General features: G+C 64.3%; 1 protein-coding gene across 1 annotated transcript in view; it reads right to left on the bottom strand.

The window, feature by feature from the left end:
* The window catches only part of PIEZO1 (piezo type mechanosensitive ion channel component 1), a 45,896-nt gene that overhangs the window by 7,575 nt on the left and 16,290 nt on the right, over positions 1 to 22,031 (bottom strand). Inside the window, exons 22-31 of the mRNA XM_040633078.1 lie at positions 16,972 to 17,076; positions 16,250 to 16,403; positions 15,764 to 16,007; positions 15,597 to 15,693; positions 15,326 to 15,497; positions 14,839 to 14,928; positions 14,667 to 14,761; positions 14,327 to 14,395; positions 13,670 to 13,770; positions 12,856 to 13,299 (exon numbers count right to left, since the gene is read on the bottom strand). Coding sequence (XP_040489012.1) covers positions 12,856 to 13,299; positions 13,670 to 13,770; positions 14,327 to 14,395; positions 14,667 to 14,761; positions 14,839 to 14,928; positions 15,326 to 15,497; positions 15,597 to 15,693; positions 15,764 to 16,007; positions 16,250 to 16,403; positions 16,972 to 17,076 — 1,571 coding nt within the window. The remainder of the gene's footprint in view (positions 1 to 12,855; positions 13,300 to 13,669; positions 13,771 to 14,326; positions 14,396 to 14,666; positions 14,762 to 14,838; positions 14,929 to 15,325; positions 15,498 to 15,596; positions 15,694 to 15,763; positions 16,008 to 16,249; positions 16,404 to 16,971; positions 17,077 to 22,031) is intronic.

Below are 22,031 nucleotides of genomic sequence, written 5' to 3'. Positions count from 1 at the left end.
GGGGCTGCACCCCAGGCTCCTTGGGGCCGAGAGCACCAAGTACAGCATCCAGGTAGGAGGGCTGCGGGGCTTAGGGGGCAGCTGGGATCCCACACACCTGGCTGGAGCCGGCATGCTCGGATCACGCAGACCTCCTGGCCTTGTCACGGGGAGCATGCAGGAGCCCCTCAGCCCCCAGAACCTGGGCAGAGCAGAGAGCAGGCTGCCGCACTTCCGCATAGCGGGCTGGGGGCCGAGGAGCCACTGAGCACTGCGACGGAGACACAGCAGCCCGCTGAGCACGGGCTACCACACCGCAGCAGACAGCGTCGGAACAGCGTGCCACCCGAGCCTGGGGCTTCCCTGCACAGCTCCTGGGAGCTTCCCAGCAGCGCCCGCGACCGCATGCTCACGGCCAGCGAGCTGCTGCTCGACAGGTCGGGGCGGGCAGTGGCGTGGGGGTGGGGCGCGCCCCCTTGGAGCCAGGCCGGTGCTGAGGTCGGCGTGGCTCCTACAGGCAGCGCGCCTGCAAGGGAGCTGGAGGAGGCCGCGCAGTTCGAAGCCGGGCAGGGCCGGGTGCTGCGGCTGCAGGCCGCGTACCAGTGCGTGGCGGCCCCACTCGGAGCTGCTCTGCTACTTCATCATCATCCTCAACCACATGGTCACTGCCTCGGCCACCTCGCTGGTGCTGCCCGTGCTCGTCTTCCTGTGGGCCATGCTGTCCATCCCGAGGCCCAAAGGCGCCTGGATGACGGCCATCGTCTTCACTGAGGTGGGCCGCGGCCGAGGTGGGAGGGGCCGGCCCCCAGCCCACACCAGATGCTAAGCCCCTCCCCCACAGATTGTCCGTGGTCCAAGTACCTGTTCCAGTTCGACTTCTTCCTGGGCAGCGCACGCCGTGCTGCGGCGCTACGAGAACAAGCCCTACTTCCCGCCGCGGGTCCTGGGCTTGGAAGACAGACAGTTACATCAAGTATGACCTGGTGCAGCTCATGGCCCTTTCTTCCACCGATCCCAGCTGCTGGTGAGTCCCTGTGCCCCGGCCGGCGGGCCATGCACTCCCCAACACACACCCCACCCACCCACCCACCATGTGGCTGCAAGAGGCAAGACTGGGCGCTGTGGGTCCTAGGGTGAGCCTGGCCATCTTGCCTGGCCGGGTGCTGCCTGGTGCGGGCACGCCAGCCTCCTCACCTCCCTCCTTCCCTCCCTCTGCAGTGCTCGGCCTCTGGGACCACGAAGAGGACCAGCTCTCAAAGGACAACGGCCGGGGCAGTGGGAAGAAGGGGGCTGAGGAGGCGGCCACCGCTGGGACTCCAGACTGAGGCGGGCTAGGGGCCCCAGGGAGAGCCAGCAGTGGCCGGGGCCCTCACCCAGGACCACATCCAGGCAGAAGTAGGGGACGGAGCCCGCAGAGCCTCCGTGGAGATCAAGCCCGAGACGGAAGCACATCAGCCTGCGATTCAGGAAGAAAGGAGGGAGAGCTAGAGCCTGTCGAGACCCGCAGCCATTGGTATGGTGACCCTGTCCCTGCACAGCCACCCCAGCCGGCCCACTGCCAGTGACCTGGGGCAGTCCCCAGGCTCAGCCTGCTGGGCTGTGAAATGGGGTGATCCAGCCCCTGGTGGGAGGGTCTCGGGCGTCTGAGCTGGACCCAGCACCCGTGGGCTCCGGTCGGCCATGACTGCCCCCACAGAAGGTGTGGCGGCGGCTCCGTGAGAGAGAGTGGAGTCGCCCGGGAAAGAGTGACAGCCATGGGGCTCCGACTGCAGAGTTTCTGCCTGGCCGTGTGAGTGGCGCTGGCGCTCCCGGAGTGAGGCGGGGGGAGCAGCCAGGGCGCAGGCACTGAGCCCCCCGCCCCCCCGCCCTCGCCCACAGGGCCCAGAGCGCGTACCGGCCCCTGCGGCGCTTCTTCACGATATCCTGCATACTAAGTACCGGCGCGGCCACGCGGACGTCTGCGCTCATGTTTCTGGCCGGCGTGGTCGACTTCATCATCATCATCTTCGGCTTCTGGGCCTTTGGGGTGAGTGGAGGCCCGCGGCCACCCGCCGCCTACCCCCAGCGCCCCCTGACCTCTGCTGTCCCGGCACAGAAACACTCGGCGGCCACAGACATCACGTCCTGCGCTGTCAGATGACCCAGGTGCCGAGGCCTTCCTGGTCATGCTGCTCATCCAGTTCAGCACCATGGTCGGTGGACCGCGCCCTCTACCTCCGCAAGACCGTGCTGGGCAAGCTGGCCTTCAGGTACGTTCTGGTGCTGGCCATCCACCTCTGGATGTTCTTCATTCTGCCGCGGTCACGGAGAGGTGGGGCGTCGGGCCGGGGAGCTTGGGGCTCTGGCCTGGGGCAGGGTGCCCTGAGCCGGCCTTCCTGTCCCGCAGGATGTTCAGCCAGACGCCCGTGGCCCAGCTGTGGTACTTCGTGAAGTGCATCTACTTCGCCCTGTCCGCCTACCAGATCCGCTGCGGCTACCCCACCGCATCCTCGGCAACTTCCTCACCAAGAGTACAACCACCTGAACCTCTTCCTCTTCCAGGGGTGAGTGCGGGCCGGCCGGGCGCCAGGAGCCAGGCTGCCGCCCATCAGCCCTCCTGACGGGTGCCTGGCCTCGGGCAGGTTCCGCCTGTGCCGTTCTGGTGGAGCTGCGAGCCGTGATGGACTGGGTGTGGGCCGGACACCACACTGTCCCTGTCCAGCTGGATGTGCGTGGAGGACATCTATGCCAGGCATCTTCATCATCAAGTGCAGCCGGAGACCGAGAAGGTGCTGGGGCTCAAGGGGAGTGGGCCCGATGGGCCCACGCAAGAGCCAGGCAGTGCTGGGTCCCCCGAGGTGGGGGCAGTGAGCATGACCGTGGCCCTGTTAGGGGCAGGCAGCTGGCAGAGCGGGCCTGAGCGTGTCCCGGCCCGGAGGCCTGACAGCTTGGCTCATGGGCAGGAGGGCCGGGAGCTGGGCGGTGAGCGTCAGCTGAAGTTTTCTGTTCTGTGAGAGCGGCTTCAGTGGGAGGTAACGGAAACAGGGCCCCAGTGTATGTGTAGGGTTCAGAGACTCACAGCATCATCACTGTTACCAGGCAGGTGTAAGACATGTCCACGCTTGGCAAAGACTCCCATCCCGGAGCTCTGTGCACTTGTCTGTTCTGGACATTTGTTGTATCACGCCATCATCGTCCGTGGCCTCGTCGTGGCTACTCTCATTCCGCAGTTTCAAGGCTGGTCTTGTGGCCTGGGCCAGAATGGGGGGTTGTGAGGCCGAAGCAGCTTTCCTTCGTGTATTTGACCCTGCCTGCCCTCACGTTTATCCAACTGTCTAGAACAAGTAGCCCAGAGTGGCGGTCCGTTCTTTTTGTTCATTAAACCACCACGCGTCCCTTGGACATAGCTTCTGTTGCTCTTGGGTTGCCAGGCCCCCACAGGTGAGTAACTTCATCGGGGGGCGCTCCTGGTCTCCGCCTGAGTGGGAGCTGCCCGGCTGATCGCGGCGGCCACCCCTCCCGGTCCCCCTGCCAGCACCTGTGACTCCATGGCGAGTCTTGATCTGGCTTCCGATGGCGACGAGGGTGGCGGACGCTTCCTGTGTCTTGCGCCATCTGCCTTTTTTGCCCCTTTTTGTTCCTGGGTTGTTGTTGAGGTGTTGAAATTTTCTTGCGTTCTGGACTCTAAAGCATTATCACATAGGGTTTTGCGGATAAGCCTCCCGTTCCCTGCATGGTCTCTTTGCATTTAAAATTTTGAGGAACATATAGCATAAAGCTAGGGGAAAGGGACAGAGGAGAACTCAAACCCAGACTCCCAGCTGGACCTCAGCCGAGGCCGAAACAGAGAGAAAGGAGTCAGACACTTAACCAACTGAGCCACCAAGACACCCCATCTCTTCAGTTCCTCATGACAGCACCCATCTTCTGAAGCACACACGTCTTTTCATAATAGTGTTTTCTCTCACCGCCATTGGCTCCATGTACAGATGCTAGAATTCTTCAAGTCAGGCTGAGAGTCTTGGGTGGGGTTCTGCTGCTTTGGCACGTGGACATGTCCCAGCAGTATCGGTGAAGAGATGGTCCTTCCACCTGATCAGTGGCATCATCCAGCGCCACTCCAGAGTAAAAGGCGAGGTCTTCTCTGGGTTCTCAGCCGTTGGTCCCGTGCTCGCTGTATCGGCGCCGTCTCAAGTGCCGGAGCTTTGCAGACAGCTGTGGCCTCTGAAGTGTGGCTTGGGCCGGGGTGGAGCCCAGCTAGGGTGCGTGAGGCTCTGGCGCAGCAGGGTGGGGATCTGGGACAGTGCCCACCCTTCACCCGGGGAGGAACGGGCAGAGCTCAGGCCCCTGAGCCATGTCCCGCCCCCAGAATACCCCCAGCCCAAGGGGGCAGAAGAAGAAGATCGTCGTAATCGGCATGGGTGGTCTCATCATCCTCTTCCTCGTGGCCATCATCTGGTCCCACTGCTCTTCATGTCCCTGGTCGCGCTCTGTGGTGCGGTGTCGTCAACCAGCCCATCGATGTCACTGTACACGCTCAAGCTGCGGTAGCTACGAGGGTGAGCCAGCAGTCTGTGCCAGCCCCGGGGAACAGGTGGGCCTGGGCCACCCACTCACCCTCATAGCCTTCTGCCAGGTGCACGGCTCAGGGAGTGAGAGGCTCCCCTGCCCGTCACAGTTGCTACCCGCCCCCAGCCCTGTTCACCCCAGGCGCCCAGCAGCCGTCCATCGTGCAGTTACTACACAGCAGGCCTGAGGAGCTGTCGAAAGGCGTTTGACCCTAACCCGAGTGAGTGGGCCCCCACGTGGCAGCGGTGGGGGGCCAGGGAGGGTGGCCGGGGGCACCTCACTCAAGGAGCTGCCCTAATCCAGCTGGCCATGCAGTTCATCAGCCAGTACAGCCCGAGGACATCGTCACGCAGCAGATCGAGAGGCGCTCCGGCGCTAGCCGGCGCATCAGCCCGCCCGAGCCGGGCCCAGATGAAAGCGGGGGCTGTACAACGGCACAGCACAGCATCACCACCACGCTTCACCTGGAACTTCCAGAGGTGCGTGCTGGGCCGGGGCAGAGCCCTGGGGCGTCAGCCCACAGTGGAGTCACGCTGTGCCCTGGTGTACGCAGGGACCTGGCCAAAGGGCGGCACCGTGGAGTGCGCCAGCCGAGGAAGCATACCCTGGACCTGGCCCCCAATAGCAGCGCGGCGGCTGGCAGCCGCTGGCAGGGGCCTCGGGGACCAGTCGTGTGAGTTGGGGCTCCGGGGCAGGGAGGCCGTGTGGCGAGGCTGGAGCCTGACTCACGCCAGCCCTTCTCTGACCGGGGTCATACGCAACCTCTTCCCCAAGTACATCCGGAGCCACTTTAAGGGACCACAGAGCCAACCCACGTGGAAAGCTGCAGCGCAGTGAGGTGTGTGCGCGGCGTGCGCGTCGGGACCGAGGGGAGTGGCCTCAGCCCGAGGAGAGGCGGCTGGCCCCTGGACCGGCTCTGCGCTGCCCCCAGACGAAGGAAGGAGCGACTACCGCGGCGTGCGCATCCAGCTGCGGAGGGGAGCGCGCGGAGCCGGGGGCCGCCGGCTTCCTGGAGTGGTGGGTCATCCCGAGGCTGCAGGACTGCCGGGCCGAGTGCAACCTGCGCCATGGGTCATCTTCAGTGACAAGCAGGTCAGCCCCGCCCAGCCTGGGCTTCCTGGCTAGGCTCGCGGTGGGTGATTGACTGTACAGGGAGGGCGGGAGGAGCCCAGGTAGGGTGCAGCCAGCAGCGCGGCCTCCCCACCCTGCCCCACTGGTGGGATCATAGGAGCTACTGCGTGTCATCGTGCTGGTCGCACGGCAGGATTCGTGCGGGACTTCTGCTACGAGATCTCGCACTCCACATGTTTGAGAGCTCCGTGCGTGGAGCCGATCCTCAAGCTCTGTCCAGGACATCTTCTGGTGCAAGGGAGACGGGGCTGGGGCTGGAGGAGGAGCTCTATGCAGAGCTCATCTTCCTGTGCCGCTCACCTGAGACATGATCAAAGTGGACCCGTGAGAAGGAGTAGGGCGGGGCTCCTGCCACGCACTGAAGAGCCGCCCGACCGCTGCTGCGCGCAGACACCCCGTCCCGGCCCGGCCGCCACGCCCTGATGCATGCTGCGGAAGGAAGCTGGGGACCCCCTCGGCCACGTACAGGCCCACTGTCTATCCCGTCATCCCCGCGGGCCCAGCACACCCGCACTGGGCCAGGGGCTCCAGCCTTCCCTTCCCCACGCGCGTACTGTAGGTTTTCCTAATTAAAGAATATTTTTATTTATACAATCACATGCTGCCTGCACCCCATCCTTGCCCTCCTGCTCGGGGGCACCCAGGCTCCGCTCCCGCCCGGTTGCACGTCATCGTCACTGCTCCACCGATACTCCTGGATCTCCGGCGAGCACGGGAAGCCATACCTGGGAACTCTGCCCCACGGGGGCCAATGCCTGGAAGGACCCCTCCAGCACTCCCCAGCCATGTGGCTAGCGCCATACCTTTGGCTGCGGAGCTGGGCCTCGGCCAAGATGTAAGGTGGCAGGGTCCAAGAGGGCTGCAACAGAGAACGGCCATAGATGAGGATAGCGTGGCAACAGGCCCCCAGGGGTGGGCCTCCCCTATCACGACCCGAGGGTGGGAAGGACTCACCACATCCTTCATATTCACGCAGGCTGTAGCACAGCTGCTCGATGTACCATGGCTCGGGAGTCCTCCCTGTGAGGAACAGAGCTGTGCCTGAGGCACCTGGTCAGGGCCCCAGCGTGCCTCCACCTACCTGGCCAGCCTAGGGCCAGAGTATTCAGGGGCAGGACACTGGGCGGGAGCAGGACAGTACTAGGAAAGGAGCTCACCTCCGCCTGCCTGGTCCCCGAAAGCAGTTCTGGGCCCTGCCCACCTCTCACAAACAGCAGGGCTGTGGGTCCTCAGCTAGAGTTGAGGGACTGCATCTGGGAGCAATCCTGGAGTCTGAGCCAAAGAAGCCCGTGCTTCTATCTGCAGGCAGAAATAGGCTGAGGGTCCTCTTGGGAGGCTGGACCCCAACTCCACGCCCAGTGCCCCTCCTCCACACGAACCAAGCGTGTCATAGGCGTCCAGCAAGCACGACATCAGAGCAGGCAGCGGGGGCCAGGGCACGACCGTCCCTGGGGGCCTTGACCAGCTTCTCACTGGTCCTGAGGGGTGGCAGGACGGGGCACAAGGCAGCCTGAAGCCGGGCTTCACTCCTGCAGCAGCCGCAGGCTCGGCGCTCCACCCCCACCCCACCGCCGGGTGCTGGCAGCGCACCTGACCACAGTGCGTGACCGTCGAGGAACTGGGCCTGCCCAGCCAAGCAAGAGCCTTCCACCGCGGTGGATGCTTGTGGGCCTTCTCGGGGAGCCTAAAGGGACAGTCAAATGGAGGCTGCAGCAGTGGCCCCCAGAGCCCCTGCACGCCATCAGCCGAGGAGTGCGGGTCGGGGCTGGGTGAAGCGAGACACCGCGTCTGAAGTTCCCGTCACGGAACACAGCCGCTGAATGCGCTCTCCTGCGCAACGGCCTGGAGGCTACCAGCCCACCTCTCTCTCCAGCGGGGGCGCGCCGTCCATGCTCCCAGAGAGGCCTGGTGTGGTCATGCTCAGGCCGCTGAGGCTGTGCCGGCCACCTCTAGCCCCCACTGGAGCAGGCCACCTGCCCCAGTCGCATACTCACCTTGGTATCGATGGCCGTGAAGGACCGAGGGGACAGCAAATAGCGGTTGTGAAAGCAACCTCCTTCAGCGTGTGCTCGCCAGGGCCAGCACCACCACCACGCTGCCGTGCACGGCCTGTGGAGCCTAGGGGTAGAGGCACACGCATGCTCCGCAGGCGCCCAGCAGAGGAGGGCTCACAGCCCCCTTCCTGGAACAACACAAGGGCGACCTGGCGCTCTCAAGTGACGGGACCAGAGGGACCCCTGAAGGCCCGACCCACGGGCACCAGTGCACCGTGTCCAAGCGAGCGCCCCCTCTCCCCAGCGGCCAGGCGGTCAGCCAGCTTGATGGCCAAGGCGGAGTACGCTGTCTCCTGTATCACCTTGGAGTAGCCGTGAGTCCGGGCCATGTGCAGGATCAGGTGGGTCCTGCAAAGCAGGCACTTTGCAGGGTCTCCAGGGAGCCAGAGGAGGCAGGGCTGGGCCCCCAGGGTAGAGTAGTGAGGCTCACCTGGGGTCAGCAGAACTCCTCTTTGGCCGTCAATGTCTTCACGGAGTCAAACAGTCGGGACAGAGCCTCGGTCACGTGGCAGCCGAGGGAATTGGCCCAGCCAGGTCCGGGGGTCCTGGGTGCAGAAGGGCCTAGCTCGCGCCCTCCCCGGGGTGGAGTTGGGAGCTGCCCGCCCCCTCAGCTACCAGCGTATGCTGCTGCTGGAGAAACTGTCCACAGCCACGCCTTGGTCCCTATGGTCCCCCCCGGCTCCTGGAGCCAGAGCAGGCGCAGCACAGACCGGAGGCCAGCAAACACCTTCCAGGGCAGGGGACGCATAAGACCCAGGCCCTCCCTCTACCCATACGCCAGGAGCAAACAGGCCAGAGGGAGGCCCACGAGCTGAAGCCTCACCAAGTAGGCAGGGCCTCACCCAGGATGGCACCCGGTGCCCGCCCTGGGAACAGCCCACCCACCTCTTCCAAGGGCGACAATGTGCCATGGGAAGCCAGTGGTCTGTAGGATCGAACTTTCATCCAGCCAGAGTTCTTGCTCTATACCTTCCAGCTCTGGCCTGCGCTTGCGCCCTCCTGAAAAATGCAGGTAGAAAGGAGTATAGTCAGAGCCCAAGATGGGACAAGGCCAATTGTCCTGTGTAGCAACTCTAGCGAAGCTTTTCAGTGGAAACCACAGGACGTGAACCTGTTCTCCTGGAGGGAGCATCATCAAGTAGGAAGTGAAGGTTCTCTCTGCGGCACTAGGGAGGGGTGGAGGGAGGCGTGATGGGACACAGTGCTGCAACCTATCTGGAGCCTATCTCAAGGGGGAGCAATGGGCGGGGCAGGTGGAGCATCCAGCCCCTTCACCGGGGCCCCTGATCCATGAGACCCTAGGCAGACCCTCCTGCCTGACAGCTCTGATAAGCGTCTAGAGACAACCACTGTGCCTGTGTTTCTAGACCAATGTGCGATCTCCAAAAGATCCCCCACCAGGGCCTCATTAAGGTCATGGCGCCAGCTGTCTCAGTGGGAGCCCATCACAGGCACCGGGGCGCGGACTTCCCGGAGGACTACCGCTACCATCGAGCGTACAAGCCCCTGGCAAAAAGCGCAGTCTTTGGCAGAATCTCGCTCAGGCCCTGGAGAGGGAAAGGGACAAGACCTCAGCCCCACAGTCAGAGCCAAAGGTACTTTCCAGCACAAACCACTCCCATCTGAACTGATAGGTCTTCCGGGGCCAGTGGTGATTCCCCCACCTGGGAGACAGACCGATTCAGAACAGGGTGCCACCGCTGAGAGGCCACACAGCCAGCGTGGTCAAAGTGACCTGCCAGAGCATCTTCACAGCCCCCAGGAACACCTGCTCCTCACCCAGTCTCCAGCCCCCCGCCCCGCCAGCAATGTCCGACGAGGAGAAGCGGACCTGCCCAGCACCCCTGACCGCTAAAAGTGCGAGGAAGGGACAACAGACTCATCAAGGCACTGACAGTCAGAGGAAACGGGCTCAGGTGCCGGAAGATGGGCCAAGAGGAGTGGGCACTTACTGACCGCCAGGCTTAGGGGCCATGAAGTGAGAGAACAGCACTATGCAGCTCTAGGACAGACCACCCCCTCTAATCTGGCCCCTCACTGCAAATGCAGAGAGTCTGTGGTATGTCCCAGCCCGGAATCAAGGCCTCCACGGCAGCCAGGGCCCCCAGGAGAACCCTCTGGGCTCACCGACATGCTGAGCGACAGTGTGAGTGGGCTGCCGAGCTACCGGGCAGAGCTCCAGCGGGCCGCTACCTCCCATACGCCCTCCCATCCCCAACTACGCGTCCCTGGCACTCCACTGTTCATATGGGTCTCCTTAAACTTTGCAAGGAAGCTGCCCAGCCCAGGCAGGATGGACCCATTGAGGTTCCCCCAGGCACCTGCTCCCTTTTCTCACAGTTCTGTCCTGGACCCAGACAGGCAGAAGCGCCAAGCACTTTCGGAACAACTCAGGCAAGGCTCCAGCTGCCGCCAGGGACTAGGGACTAGGGCTCTCACAGTCAGCAAGCGCTACTGAACTCAGGCAATGGCTGGGCACTCCAGAGACTCAGCTTCCAGTTTACACTCTGTATACACATCCGACAATCCTCTGGGCAACCGCTAGGGTGAGGCTGCTCTCTCACTAGCTGCAGGGCAAGAGCCCTCAGTGCTGGGCCTCCACCTACAACTTAAGGGGCAGCAAGCCAGAGCCTGGAGAGAACACTGGGCAGACGCGTGCCATAAAGGACCTGCCAACCATGGGAACTGGATGAAGGCCCCCAGACCATGCCAAGAGCACCTACTGGGAGAAGAAGCATGGCTAGAGGCGCTGCGTCTCCCCCAAAAGAGCGAGACCACCCTCCCCACCACCACCACCCGTGCAGGACGCATGAGGGAGACGGAGCCAGTCAGGGCCCGGGGCTGGGCTTCCCAGCCTGGGGACCCCTATGAGAGGAGTGCTCCAGCTTTACCTTTTCACCCGGAAAGATCACACCATTCTTCTGCTACGGCTCTGAACTTGTGGATGTAGAAGGCCACTGAAGCAGAATCCCTCAACAGACAACTCGCCAGCAGCTCAGCCACACAGAGCTCCCAGCGGAGAAGCGGCCTGGCCAGCGAGCCTGACAGGCACGCGCGCCCTGTTGCGCTACAGGGTCATGTTTTCCTTCTTTTTACCAACAGCAGCTCTGCCCAGAAACTGGCAAAGGGAAGCCAGGGTGGAGGGTGTTGCCAGCTGTGTCTGCCGCAGGACCAGCCGTGCTGCACAGGAGGCCCCCCTTGGTCCCCAACAATCCTTACTAGGGTGAACTGAGGTCTAAGGGCCCAACTTCCAGGTGCCACCTGCACCTCAAACCTCCGGAGGCCCAGCAGGCAGAATGGCGGACACAGGAAAGTGCAGGGCAAAGGCCAGCCCAGCCCTCACCTTAAGCAGAGTGGAAGACCTTAAAAACTCCGACAGGGAGAAGTCTGTCTCTGGGGTGACGGGGGAAGCACTGAGCAGGCACAGGGGATGCCCTGTGTCCCAGAGCGCCACCTTGCTGACCAAGCTGATACCATCTCAACCAGAAATCCTGGGAGTTCATGCAAATGCAGAGTCCTGGCTTTCACTCCTCAAACCCACAGAAACAGAACTTCAGGATGGGCACCGAAATCTGTATTCTAGAAAACCTTCCACACGATTCTCCAGGCTCAAGCTAAGTTAGAATCACTCAGGCCAAATGACATTGGACAGAATGTGCCCAGAGTAGAGGGCCAGGCATCTGCATTTGAAAGCTCCCTAGGCAACCCCAGCGAGGGAAGCAAGGGTCGATGGGCTCAACACCCGACCAAGGGGAGCGCACTGCGCCGAGGCTGCCCCACCCTGCGGCTGCACCTAAGCCTACGTTCTTTTTCCCTGACTAGGGACATAGCCAAAGGACACACGGGTAGCTCAAGTCGGTTAAGCATCCAACTCTTGGTTTCGGCTCAGGTCACGATCTCAGGACCATGTGAGATTGGCCCCAACTCAGGCCTTTTGCTTACAGTGGAGTCTGCCTGAGATCTCCGGCTTGCCCCACCCCTTGCCGCACCCTCTTTTCCTCTAAATAAATAAATCCTCTCTCCAAAAAAGAATATTTTCCCAAAGCCTTTATTCATTCATTCATTCTTGAGAAAGAGAATGTGAGAAGTGTGAAAGAAGGAGACAGGAGCAAAGAAAATCTCAAGCAGACTGCATGCTGAGTGCAAAAGCCGATGTGAGGCTCTGTCCCGGATCCGAGATCCCAGCCTGAGTCGAGAATAAGAGATGCTTAACCGGACTGATTCACTCAGGTGCCCTAAATAAATCTTAAAAAAAAAAAACCAGACACAGCGAGTGTCAGCAACTCCCCACAAACCACTCCCCACTGAACAGGCACCACTGAGGGACATTGACACCCGATATTCCTTTGGGGTCAGTAGCTCAATGCAGTGTTTAATAAAATGCCAGGACGGCCCCAGTTAACCAGCCACAGGCAGTAGGGTCCCCAAAACTCACTCACCATTGGGGAGTAGTAAGGCTCCTAAAACACAGACGCTTGACTACAGTGCTGACAAGCTGTGGCTGCCCACAGGCAGGGAGCTCTGAGCCCCAGAAGGAGCAGCTGCAGCCACTTCTCTGCGACAACGATCACTTTAGATGCTCTGAACAATCAAAGCAGACTTGGCTGCTTTGTACAATGTTACTCTGGTGGCACACACACCAAGTCTCCTAGCTCCCAAAAAGATGGCTGGGGAGGAGAAAACTTCAGGAAAACCTCAGTCCCTTCCAGGTTCTCTTTTGAAATGTTCTGGAAAAAGTAGAGTCAAGACTTGTGGAGACTAATTTAAAAGCATGAGCTAGGGGCACCTGGGTAGCTCAGTCAGTTGAGCGTCAATTCTTGGTTTGGCGCTCAGGTCATGATCTCAGAGTCACCAGGATCGAGGCCCGCTGCGCCAGGAGGTTCTCTGCTCAGCAGGGAGCCTGCTTCTCCCTCTGACCCTCCTCCCGCTTTTGCACTCTCAAATAAAATCTTTAAAAACAGACAAACAAAAAAATCCTCAAAGCACCTGCCCCAGCCTCGGCTTCCCTGGTATACAGCTGGTCCACCAAGCTGCGGCGCACCTGTCTGCCCTGCAGGGCACGGAGGGGCTCAGGGCCACAGTTTCTGCGGTGGGGTGGGGTGGTGCAAGGCAGGCACAGGGGGTGGGGGGCGTGCACACTCACCTTGACCAGCTCCCGCGTGTACAGGTAGCGCTCGGCACGCAGCACGTCACTCATGGCGCGGTGGTGCCGGGTGAAGGTGAGCAGCCACTCTGTCAGCCCGTCCACCAGCGCCTGGCCCAGCACCCACAGAAACTGCACCGTGCTCAGCACGCGCTGCATCACGTGGCCGCGGCCTGTGGGGCAGGCAGGAGGCGGGACGCTGCGGAGGCTGCCAGCAGGAGGCCCCCAGCTCGCAGCCCCCAGCCCCGGGGCGCACGTACCCGCTGCCACTGCCTCATCTGGGCCATCCGCCAGCTCTGCTCCTTGGGTTAGCACCCCGCCACCCTGGACGGCACAGCCCATTCGGCCTGCCTGTGACCTCCCGAGGGGGAGCCTAAGATCAGGCCCCCACTGGGCACCTTCAGCTAGCTCCCTGCTTCGGGGCAGGAAACGGGTCCCGTGGGACTGTGGCGGGAAGGCAGGGCACGCAGCCCGCCTGCACACTCCTGAGAACTCAGGACCCAGAGACAGGCAAGGGGCTCTCGGCCCATCCTTTTTCCAACGAACATGCATGACCCCTCCCCCAGGCCAGGCCACTGGAGGCCACTCAGGCCTGGATGGTTGGAGTGGTGGCCTCAGGAGGCAGGGGACGGAGGGGCACACAGCTGCCCATGACCTGCGCCTCCTACAGCTGCTTGCCCATCTGTCTTGAGGGCTCTGGAAGTCTGAATGTATCTGGGCAGGCCGGCCAGAGAGTGCGTGTCCTCCCCCACGCGGGGCTGCGCAGGCCCTGGGGCCTATAGGCAGGGCAAGGCAGGGGACCCTCCCACCTCACCTGGAAGGCACTCTGTGCCGAGGGCCTGGGGTCCTCGGGCAGGGCCTCCTCCTCCTCCTCACTGTCCGACTCGAACAGGAAGTAGTCCCCCGAGTGGATGACTGCAGGCAGGGCGGGGCTAAGGACTGTCTTCCCGGGGGTGGGGGTTGGGTTCCACACCCCCACACCTCTCAGCTTCACTTCTTCAGTTTGGGGCGGGCCCCGTGACCGGCCCGTCTGTGGCACCCAGCGTGGGTTCCCTCCACATCCCATGACCCATGGGCAGAGGCCCTCCTGTCCCTCCCTCCCCACCCCCAGGGACAGGCTGTGCCGGCTGGGTTCAGCCAGCTAGGATCAGGCCAGAGCAGTGACATGAGAGCAGACAGGACGAGAGAACATAAGCTCAGGCATGGGCATCAGCACTGAACACTCAGACTCTGAATCTGAGCGCCCAAACGACAGGGGCAGAGCACAGAGCCTGCCATGGGGACCTGGCGACATCGAGGCCCAGCCCTTACTGCTACGTGGCCCGCCCAGCAGGGCTCCAGCACACAGGGAACAGCCCAGGTGCACAGCCAGAGGTCGACACGGCAAGCTCCCTCGCCCAGAAAGCAGACAGCAGCTGAGAAAGGAGGGGCCCGGGCACAGCGGCCACAGCAGGGTGGGCTAGGGTGGTACCTGTGGCGTGGTCCAGCCAGGGCCGCCACCACTGTCTCCGTGGGGAGGAGCCCCCTGGACTGCCAGGCCCTGTGGAGGGGCAGGGCGGACGTGAGCAAGCAGGGAGAGGCACGGGCCGGGCAGCCCTGACAGAGACTGCCTCCGTGCAGACAGAAGGGGCTTGTGGTGCTGTGGGGGGGCGGACGACAGCCCACAAGTGCAGACAGTGGCGGGCTGGCCACGTGGCCTGCAGGGACACAGTGACCACACGGCATGGGACAGGTGGGCGGGAAGGCCTATGGGCAGCACGTGGCACGGACACACCAGGACACCGGAGCCCTTTGAGCCCCTGCGTACTCACCTGGCTCCTGGGTGGGGTCTGGGGGTTCCTGGGGGTGGCTGCGGCCTGCCCGGCTCTGCCTGTGTTTCTCCTGCTTGGCACGGATACGCTCCATCCTGGGGGGTGGGGGGTGGCTCTGAGCACCGAGCTGATGAGGAGAGCCCGGGGGGCCCCCACCCCAGATGGCACCTACTGCCTTTTCAGCTGGGCCAGGGACTTCTCCTCGGCCTTGCGGTGGAGCTCGATGCTTTTGAGGTTGGCGGCATTATACAGCGCGAAGCCCCTGTGGGGAGACGGCGTCACCCCGGGGACACTGAGCTCCAGCCGCACGGCTCCCGCACCTCCAGGCTTGGCCCCAGCTCGACTCCCCCCTTGCCCTGTGCTGGGATCAGGAGGAGGAGACCCCTCCTGCCACCTGCAGTCTCGCGGACGGTGGAAACACGCAACTGAGGCGGCGTCCGCGGGCAGCGGCCGGGCCCCAGGTCACAGGAGCCTGGCCGGCTCGGCCGCCCGGGGAGCACGAGAGAGGGGGGCCGTCCCTCAGCCACGCACCCTCCGGCCAGCCTGGAGGCAAAAATGGGCCAAACCGCCAGCCAGCGACAGAGCCTGGGCCAGCATCAGGCGCCTGGGCCCTGCAGAGGCGCCCTGAGTGACACGGGGGGCCCGGGACCAGCACTGACCTGGAGGCCTGCAGGGCGGTGGCCTGGAGCTCAGCGCTGACGTGCAGGAAGTAGCGGCTGAGGAAGACACGCCGCTGCAGCAGCAGGAACAGGAAGCAGACGCTGTCCCAGAGCACACCGGCCTCCTCCACGGGCAGCAGGCAGTCCCGGTCCCGGCTCAGCATCTCCTTGGCTGGGGGCCGGGGGCCGGCCAGGTCAGGCTCGGGGCAGGGGGCCCCGGAGCAGCGTGCATCCCTGAGCCCAGCCCCCAGCGCGCCCCCGGCCCACTCACGGTCATAGTAGCCTTTGACGGTGCAGACGAGGCTGAAAAGCTGGATGACCCAGCAGAAGCTGCTCTGCATTTGCTCCACGAACACGCAGGACAGGAGCTGGGGCGGGAAGAAGGTCAGCCTGGGGCCAGCGGGGGCGGGGTGGGGCGGGGCGGGGGCGGGGGCTCACCGAGAGCATGTTCTTGGAGATGATGACGGTGACGTTGTACAGAATGAGGCAGTCCCAGAGCACGAGGCGGGTGTGCGGGCGCCTCTGCAGCAGGCCGGTGCCGAACAGCAGCAGGTAGAAGCAGGCCAGCAGGTAGCCCAGCCCGAAGATGCTGATGCGCGTGGCCCCCGTCACGAACACCACCACCAGCACCAGCCAGAAGAGGTAGCGGAACACGGCCACCTTCAGCATGTCGAGGTAGGACCTGCCAGACAGCGCGTCACGGCGGGGACCGGGCCGCCCCCACCCCCACCCCCACCCCTGCCCCCGCCCGGCGGCCTCGGACCAGGCACGCTCGGGCAATGCGCCCCTGCGGCTGGGCCAGCGTCCGCCCCTCATCCTGACGCAGGGTGCTGCGGGCAGCACCCCCTAGGCTCCTGTCAGGCCTGCAGACGAGCCGCTTCTGCAGCCCCCACAAGCGGCCGGCCCGCGGCGCCGGGGACCCACCTGCAGTAGATGAAGTTGGGCACGGCACTGGGCTCGCCCAGCTGCAGCTCCAGGTGGTCCGTGTTCGCGCCAGCCATGAGCTGCCACTCCTCCGTGCGCTCGACAGAGAACACCTGCCACTGCTGGGAGGCGCAGAGCAGCAGCAGGAAGTCACCTGCGGACACACGGGACACCGCGGGCCATGGGGGGCACGGCAGCACGAGGCCAGACAGAAGCACCGGTGTGCATCTGTGGGGCCTCGCCGTGTGAAACACAGATGTCCCCACGTGAGCGTGGACATCGGGGGACGTGCCTGCCTGTCTGGGGGTACCTGTCTCTCCGTGCTGCGGAGGCGTTGGCAGGCACACCCGCGTCCCCCCCGCCCCCACAGCTGTACGCACACCCGCGTCCACCCCCATAGCGGTATGCACACTTGTGTCCACGCGAGGGGCCCTGCTGGTGTCCACCCCAGTGCGCACATCCACAAGCAGAGGCAGGTGTTTGGCTGGGCGTATACATGGGAGGCGGACCTCTGTCTCGGGAGACACGCCCAGAGAACTGGGCACCATCGTGAGACAAGGCTCCTCTGGGGAACCACAGGGCTGGCCAGGGAGGCCTAGACATTGTGCCCCTCGCTGGCGGAGGTAGGCCTCTGCTCGAGGGCTGCCCATCCCCGGGCAACACCTCTGTGCCCCCGTGAGGCCGGCAAGGGGTGCATGGGGGGCCAGGCCGCAGGCACTCACTGATGAGGTTGGTGGAGTTAGGGGTTCTGAAGAAGTCGGGGAGGTACAGCCACTTGATGAGCGCCGAGTTCATGGGGATGGCCCGGCTCCAGCGCCATGGGTAGTCTGCGGGAGCAGGGTGTGCGTTAGGAGCCCGCCTGCAGGCCCGCAGCCTCCCGTCCACAGACCTCACTCTTGCACCCACTTGTGCATTCACACAGCCTCAGAAACACCCCAGCTCTTATTCGGAGCTCACAGACCAGAGACTCTAGTGCATTCTTCAGGCATCAACTGGCCCAGGCCCCAGGGAAGGAACTGAAGGCCAGCCCAGAGAGTCACAGGTGGGCAGGCCTGCTGGGGGGTGGACACGGCACGGAGGGCCCCAAATGAGGCTTTGTTCCATGCCTACCAGAGCAGCTAAGACAAAACACGGGGACCCCACAAACACTGGGGAGGGTGTGGAAAAACCAGGTCCCATGTCCATCCCTGGCAGGAACATGAACGACCACACTGCACACGGGTCCTTGAGAAGCGAGAACTACACACACAGAGAAGCCTGGGGCCAGACGCTCGCGGCAATGTCCCCGCAGAGAGCCCGATGCCAGCAACAACCTGCATCTGCGGGGGCCAGAGGCGACATGGCTACTTCTGTCCAGCACAGACTATCCTCGGCAGGGCAAGAGCACGGGATACCAAGGCCCGCGGCCGCCCAGGCACACCCCGACCGCATTGGCCGAGTGAAACAAGCCAGCCCCAAGGCGCCCTGGGCACGATTCTAGCTCCGTGACATCGGGGACAGACATCTGCGGTTGTCCAGGTGGGGGGCCAGTAGGCTGCAAAGGACCCGCATGACCCCAAGCTCGGGGTGCCGGGGAGGTCTTAGGGAACCGCCATGCATTTGTCAGAACCTGGAGGATGAACTGGACCATATTATCAGCTCCAGAAAGTGCCCTGGACGCTGGGGACCCAGAACGACCTGTGTGTGACAGACCCCGTAGAAACGAGGCAGAGAAGAGCCCACCCAAGCCGCCTTGGGGACAGTGTTTAACCTCAAGAAACGCCCAAATCAGCAGGGATGCCCGGGGCCCAGACCTCGTCTCTGCTTTCCGGCCTGCAGGGACAGCGGGGACTCCCAGGCTGGGCGGGGGGCACGGGCTGAGGCAGCGCCGTCTGCAGGCACGGTGAGGGTGTGTTTGGAAAGCAGCAGGCCCGCGGCACGGCCCAGGCGGTCCCGGGGCCAATGCAACAGCCATGTGAACAAAGCAGCAACGCGCAGCGTCCACACAGACGGGAATGAGCGAGCGGACACGCCAGCGGGAGGGAGGACACGCCAGCGGGGGCGGAGGACCAGTAAGCATAGAACCAGAAAGGCACCACCAGAAAACCCAACGACCCGCGCAGACAGGACCCGTCGACGGAGGCTGGGAGCAGCCCAGGACGTCTGGGAGGAACGGGACGTTCTCAGAGCCTCGGGGAGACCCCGCAGTCAGCACTGCCCCCAAGGCGACAAAGAGCAGCCCGAGAGGAGACACGCCGGCCCACGGAGGCACAGAGCCGGGTGCTTGCCGGCTGCAGCGTTCCCTCCAGAAGGCCGCCGTCACCTGGTCTAACAGACACCAGACTCTCCCCAGCTGAGGGACACTGCACAAAATCACAGCCCAGGCTCCTCAAAAGCCCCAAGGTCCTAAAAGGCAAACGCAGAGCTGAGCCGGCACCAAGAAGACCCGCATGACGGGAGGCGACGAGGGGTCCGGACGGGCACTGGGACAGCGAGCGCCACACCGCAGTTCACGCCCCGGCGGACACCAGGGGAGCTGGGCGAAGGGTCTCCGGGAAGTCCTACTTTAGCAATTCTGCGTACCAAGTTCTACAAGAGCACACGACACAGGGAAGGACAGACGCAAGGACAGGAAGAGCCTCGAGTGTGTGCGGCGGAGGAGCTGGACTCAAGGTGACATGCCGTGGAGTCAGTTTCTAAGACATTCCGGGAAAGGCAGAGTCGGAAACGGTCCCGTCCACGGCTGCGGCACGGGGCAGGGATCCGGGGTGCAAGCGCTCCCATCCGACTGGCCAACAGCCTCACGTGCCGTCGCTGCGGCCCACGGGACGAGCCTGACTTGCAGAGCCGTGGATGGAGCGCTGCCGCGGTGGAGGGGACCGAGGGGACCGCTGTTCTGACAACGGAAGCGGGGAGAAAGCCGGGCACTTTTCCACAGCGCAGCCGACTGACAAGTGCGCCAGGAACAGCTGAGAACGCCTGCCCCGCGAGTCCCACCCGCGGCCTGCTCCAGAGTCCGCGCATGTGGACAGCGGACACCGCGCTCGCCACGGCACAGGGAGCAGCAGCCCCTCCACTGGGGGGCTGGGGACACTGGAGGGCCAGACAGACGGCCGCACTCCCTAGGGGCAGGCCATGCCAGGGACGCTGCTCCACCACGCCTGCCGCGGTGGGAACAACCCGGCAAACCCACAGGTCGGCTCCGGAAACCACCCAGACCAGAGGGGACGTGAGTACAGCGCCCCCAGGGGCACCCCCGGAGGACGAGGCCAGGCCTGGGGATCGTGCAGGATGGACAGCGGTGCATGGCCCACCCTAGGTGCCCACCCTCGGGGTGCGGGGCTCAGACTGTCGTGTGGCCCCGGACGAGGACATGGCTGCCCCTGACACGCTACTTCCAACTTTGCTAATCGCTTCAAATCCTTCATAAGGGAATGTTCGGAACACAAAAAGCGACGGAGGTAAAGGGACGAGAAGGGGCCAGCACCGCCCGCCCGGGGATGGATGGAGCCACCGCCCAGCACGCCCGGCTCCCTCCGTGCCGGCGGCCCGCTCACCCATGCACAGTGCCGGGGGGATGCCCAGACACAGCAGGTACTGGTACAGCAGGAAGAGCGCCAGGAAGAGACAGTAGTTGGGCCAGAGCCGGGCGATGGCTGCCCGGTGCCGGCGGGTGAGGATGGCCACCAGCCAGCAGCCGTGCAGGACGACCATGAAGTTCATACGCTGCCCGATCACATTCACGGCCATCAGGAAGCAGATCTGCGGGCGCGGAGGACGGGGTGCACCGTGAGCTGGGGGGGCCCGCTTCCGGGAACACTGGGAGGTCAGGCGGGCGCAGAGCAGAGTGGGGGCAGCAGCCCCGGCTCAGCACAGCCCACACCGTCCTCGTGGAGGCAGAAAGAGGCCGGACGTGGCTCCACCACGGGGCAGGAGCAGGGGGAGCCACAGCTCAGGAGGTCCCAGCGCAGTGGAGACCCCAACCCGGTCTCCAGCCGGGGCCCCCCAGCCCTTACTCTGCAAGGGCAGGCCGACTGCGCCCGGGAGGTCCAGCCTGCTCACAGGTCCTTCTCCTGTGCCCTCCCCCGGTGGCCCTCAAGGGCCCGGACATGGTAGATGTCCAGCAAAGGCCACACAGAGGGTGACATGGCCCCCCCATCCTGCCCAGGGAGGGGGTGAAGGTTGCCGCTGGGCCTCACCTCTAGCCCAAATTTGTAGAAAAAGAAGTTGACAAAGTACTTGAGGCAGCTGAGCAGGTCCTGGTCCAGCCGCTGGCGGGTGCCGTCGGCACAGACGGCCTGGGCGGGCAGCGGGCCCAGCTGGTGCTGCCGACGGTGGTGCTCCTGGCGCCGGTAGACAATGGCTTCGAACACCAGCAGCAGCAGGACCTGCAGGTGGTTCTGGGGAGGGGGGCCCAGTCACGCTCCGGCCGGCCCCCCCGCCCCGGCCCCACGACCCTGTGGCCCCTCACGCACCTGGACGTAGCCTAGGTTTGGGAAGCCCTTCCGCACCCCAAACCAGTTGGCAGGGTCGACGGGCCCCCGGTACAGCAAGGACTGCTTGATCTCTGTCTTTTGCAGGTTGGTGCTGTTGAGGAGGGGCTGGGGGAAGGGAGAATCAGCACCTGCTCCCCCCTGCGTACCCCCCCCCCGCCCCAGGAGCCAGACATCGACCCCAGGACGGCCCACCCACATCGGCCACAACTGCGGACAGGTGCAGGCCAGACCGCAGCTCCCCCCCAGCAGGGATGCATGTGGGCTGTCAGCCTCTGACCGACCTTAATGGCGAAGGGGCGTCCACAAGCAGGGGCTGGGGGAGGGGGACAGAGAGCAGGACCCCCGCCGACCCCATCACCCCGGGGTATGGGAGCGGGGCGCGGCCGCACCTCGGTGCAGTTGCTGGAGTACTCGTGGGGGCTGACGACCTTGAGCTGGTAGAGCATCTTGCAGACGATGATGACGCAGGTCCACACGGTGCAGAGGCATGAGGCCATGGGCCGGAAGCGCGGGTAGGGCAGGGCGAAGGCCCACAGCACCACCAGCAGCAGGTTCATCACCGACACCTGGGGGGCACGGACGGGCTGCGGCGGGCGCGGCACCACCTCCCAGGGGCCCCGCCACCTGCTGCCCCGGGGTGCCCGCCTCCAGAGAGGTCAGCAACGGCGCTCCAGGTGGTCCCGCTGCACACGGGGGCACGGTGTCCGTCCCGTCCTTACCTCCTTCAGGGCCACCCACACGGTGTACAGGGCCACCAGCTTGAAGACGTGAAGCTCCAGGAGGCGTCGCATCAACGCCTGCACGCGGGCGAGGACGTCCGAGAAGCCGGAGGCCAGGTCCAGCAGCCGCTCGGCCACCAGGCCCCACTTGCTGGCTGCTCCGGGGGGGGGGAGGGGCGTGAGGAAGAGGGGCTCACAGGGGTCAGGGCATAGGGCCCCCTATCCACCTGTGGGACTCACCTTCTGGGCCCTGCATGGCTGGGCAGGTGTCAGCCGTGCTCCTCGGCCCCTCCTCCCTGGCCGCCTCCTGCTCCCCCTCCTGCGGCAGCAGCGGGGTCCCACTGACCGCGTCCTGCCTAGGGTGGGCCCCAAAGCATCACTTCCTAACCCAGCTCCTGGGGTTGGCCCCACAGGCCCCTCCCATTCCTGCGTCCCCAGCACCCCCTAGGCCCGCCCGCGGTGTTCGAAGGGGGCAGCTGAGGCCTTCGCTCTGCTCTGGTCCCTCCCGTGGGAACCCACTGGCCTCCTTCCCGTCCCTCCTCTGTGCCGGGGCAGTGGGGGGGGGCACGCTGCAGCCCCCGGGGACCG

This window comes from Ursus maritimus, unplaced genomic scaffold, assembly GCF_017311325.1.
Source record: "Ursus maritimus isolate PB19 unplaced genomic scaffold, ASM1731132v1 scaffold_19, whole genome shotgun sequence".
Lineage (NCBI taxonomy): Eukaryota > Metazoa > Chordata > Mammalia > Carnivora > Ursidae > Ursus > Ursus maritimus.
Note: the sequence above shows the minus strand (reverse complement) of the source record. Positions and strands in the feature narration are given on the sequence as shown.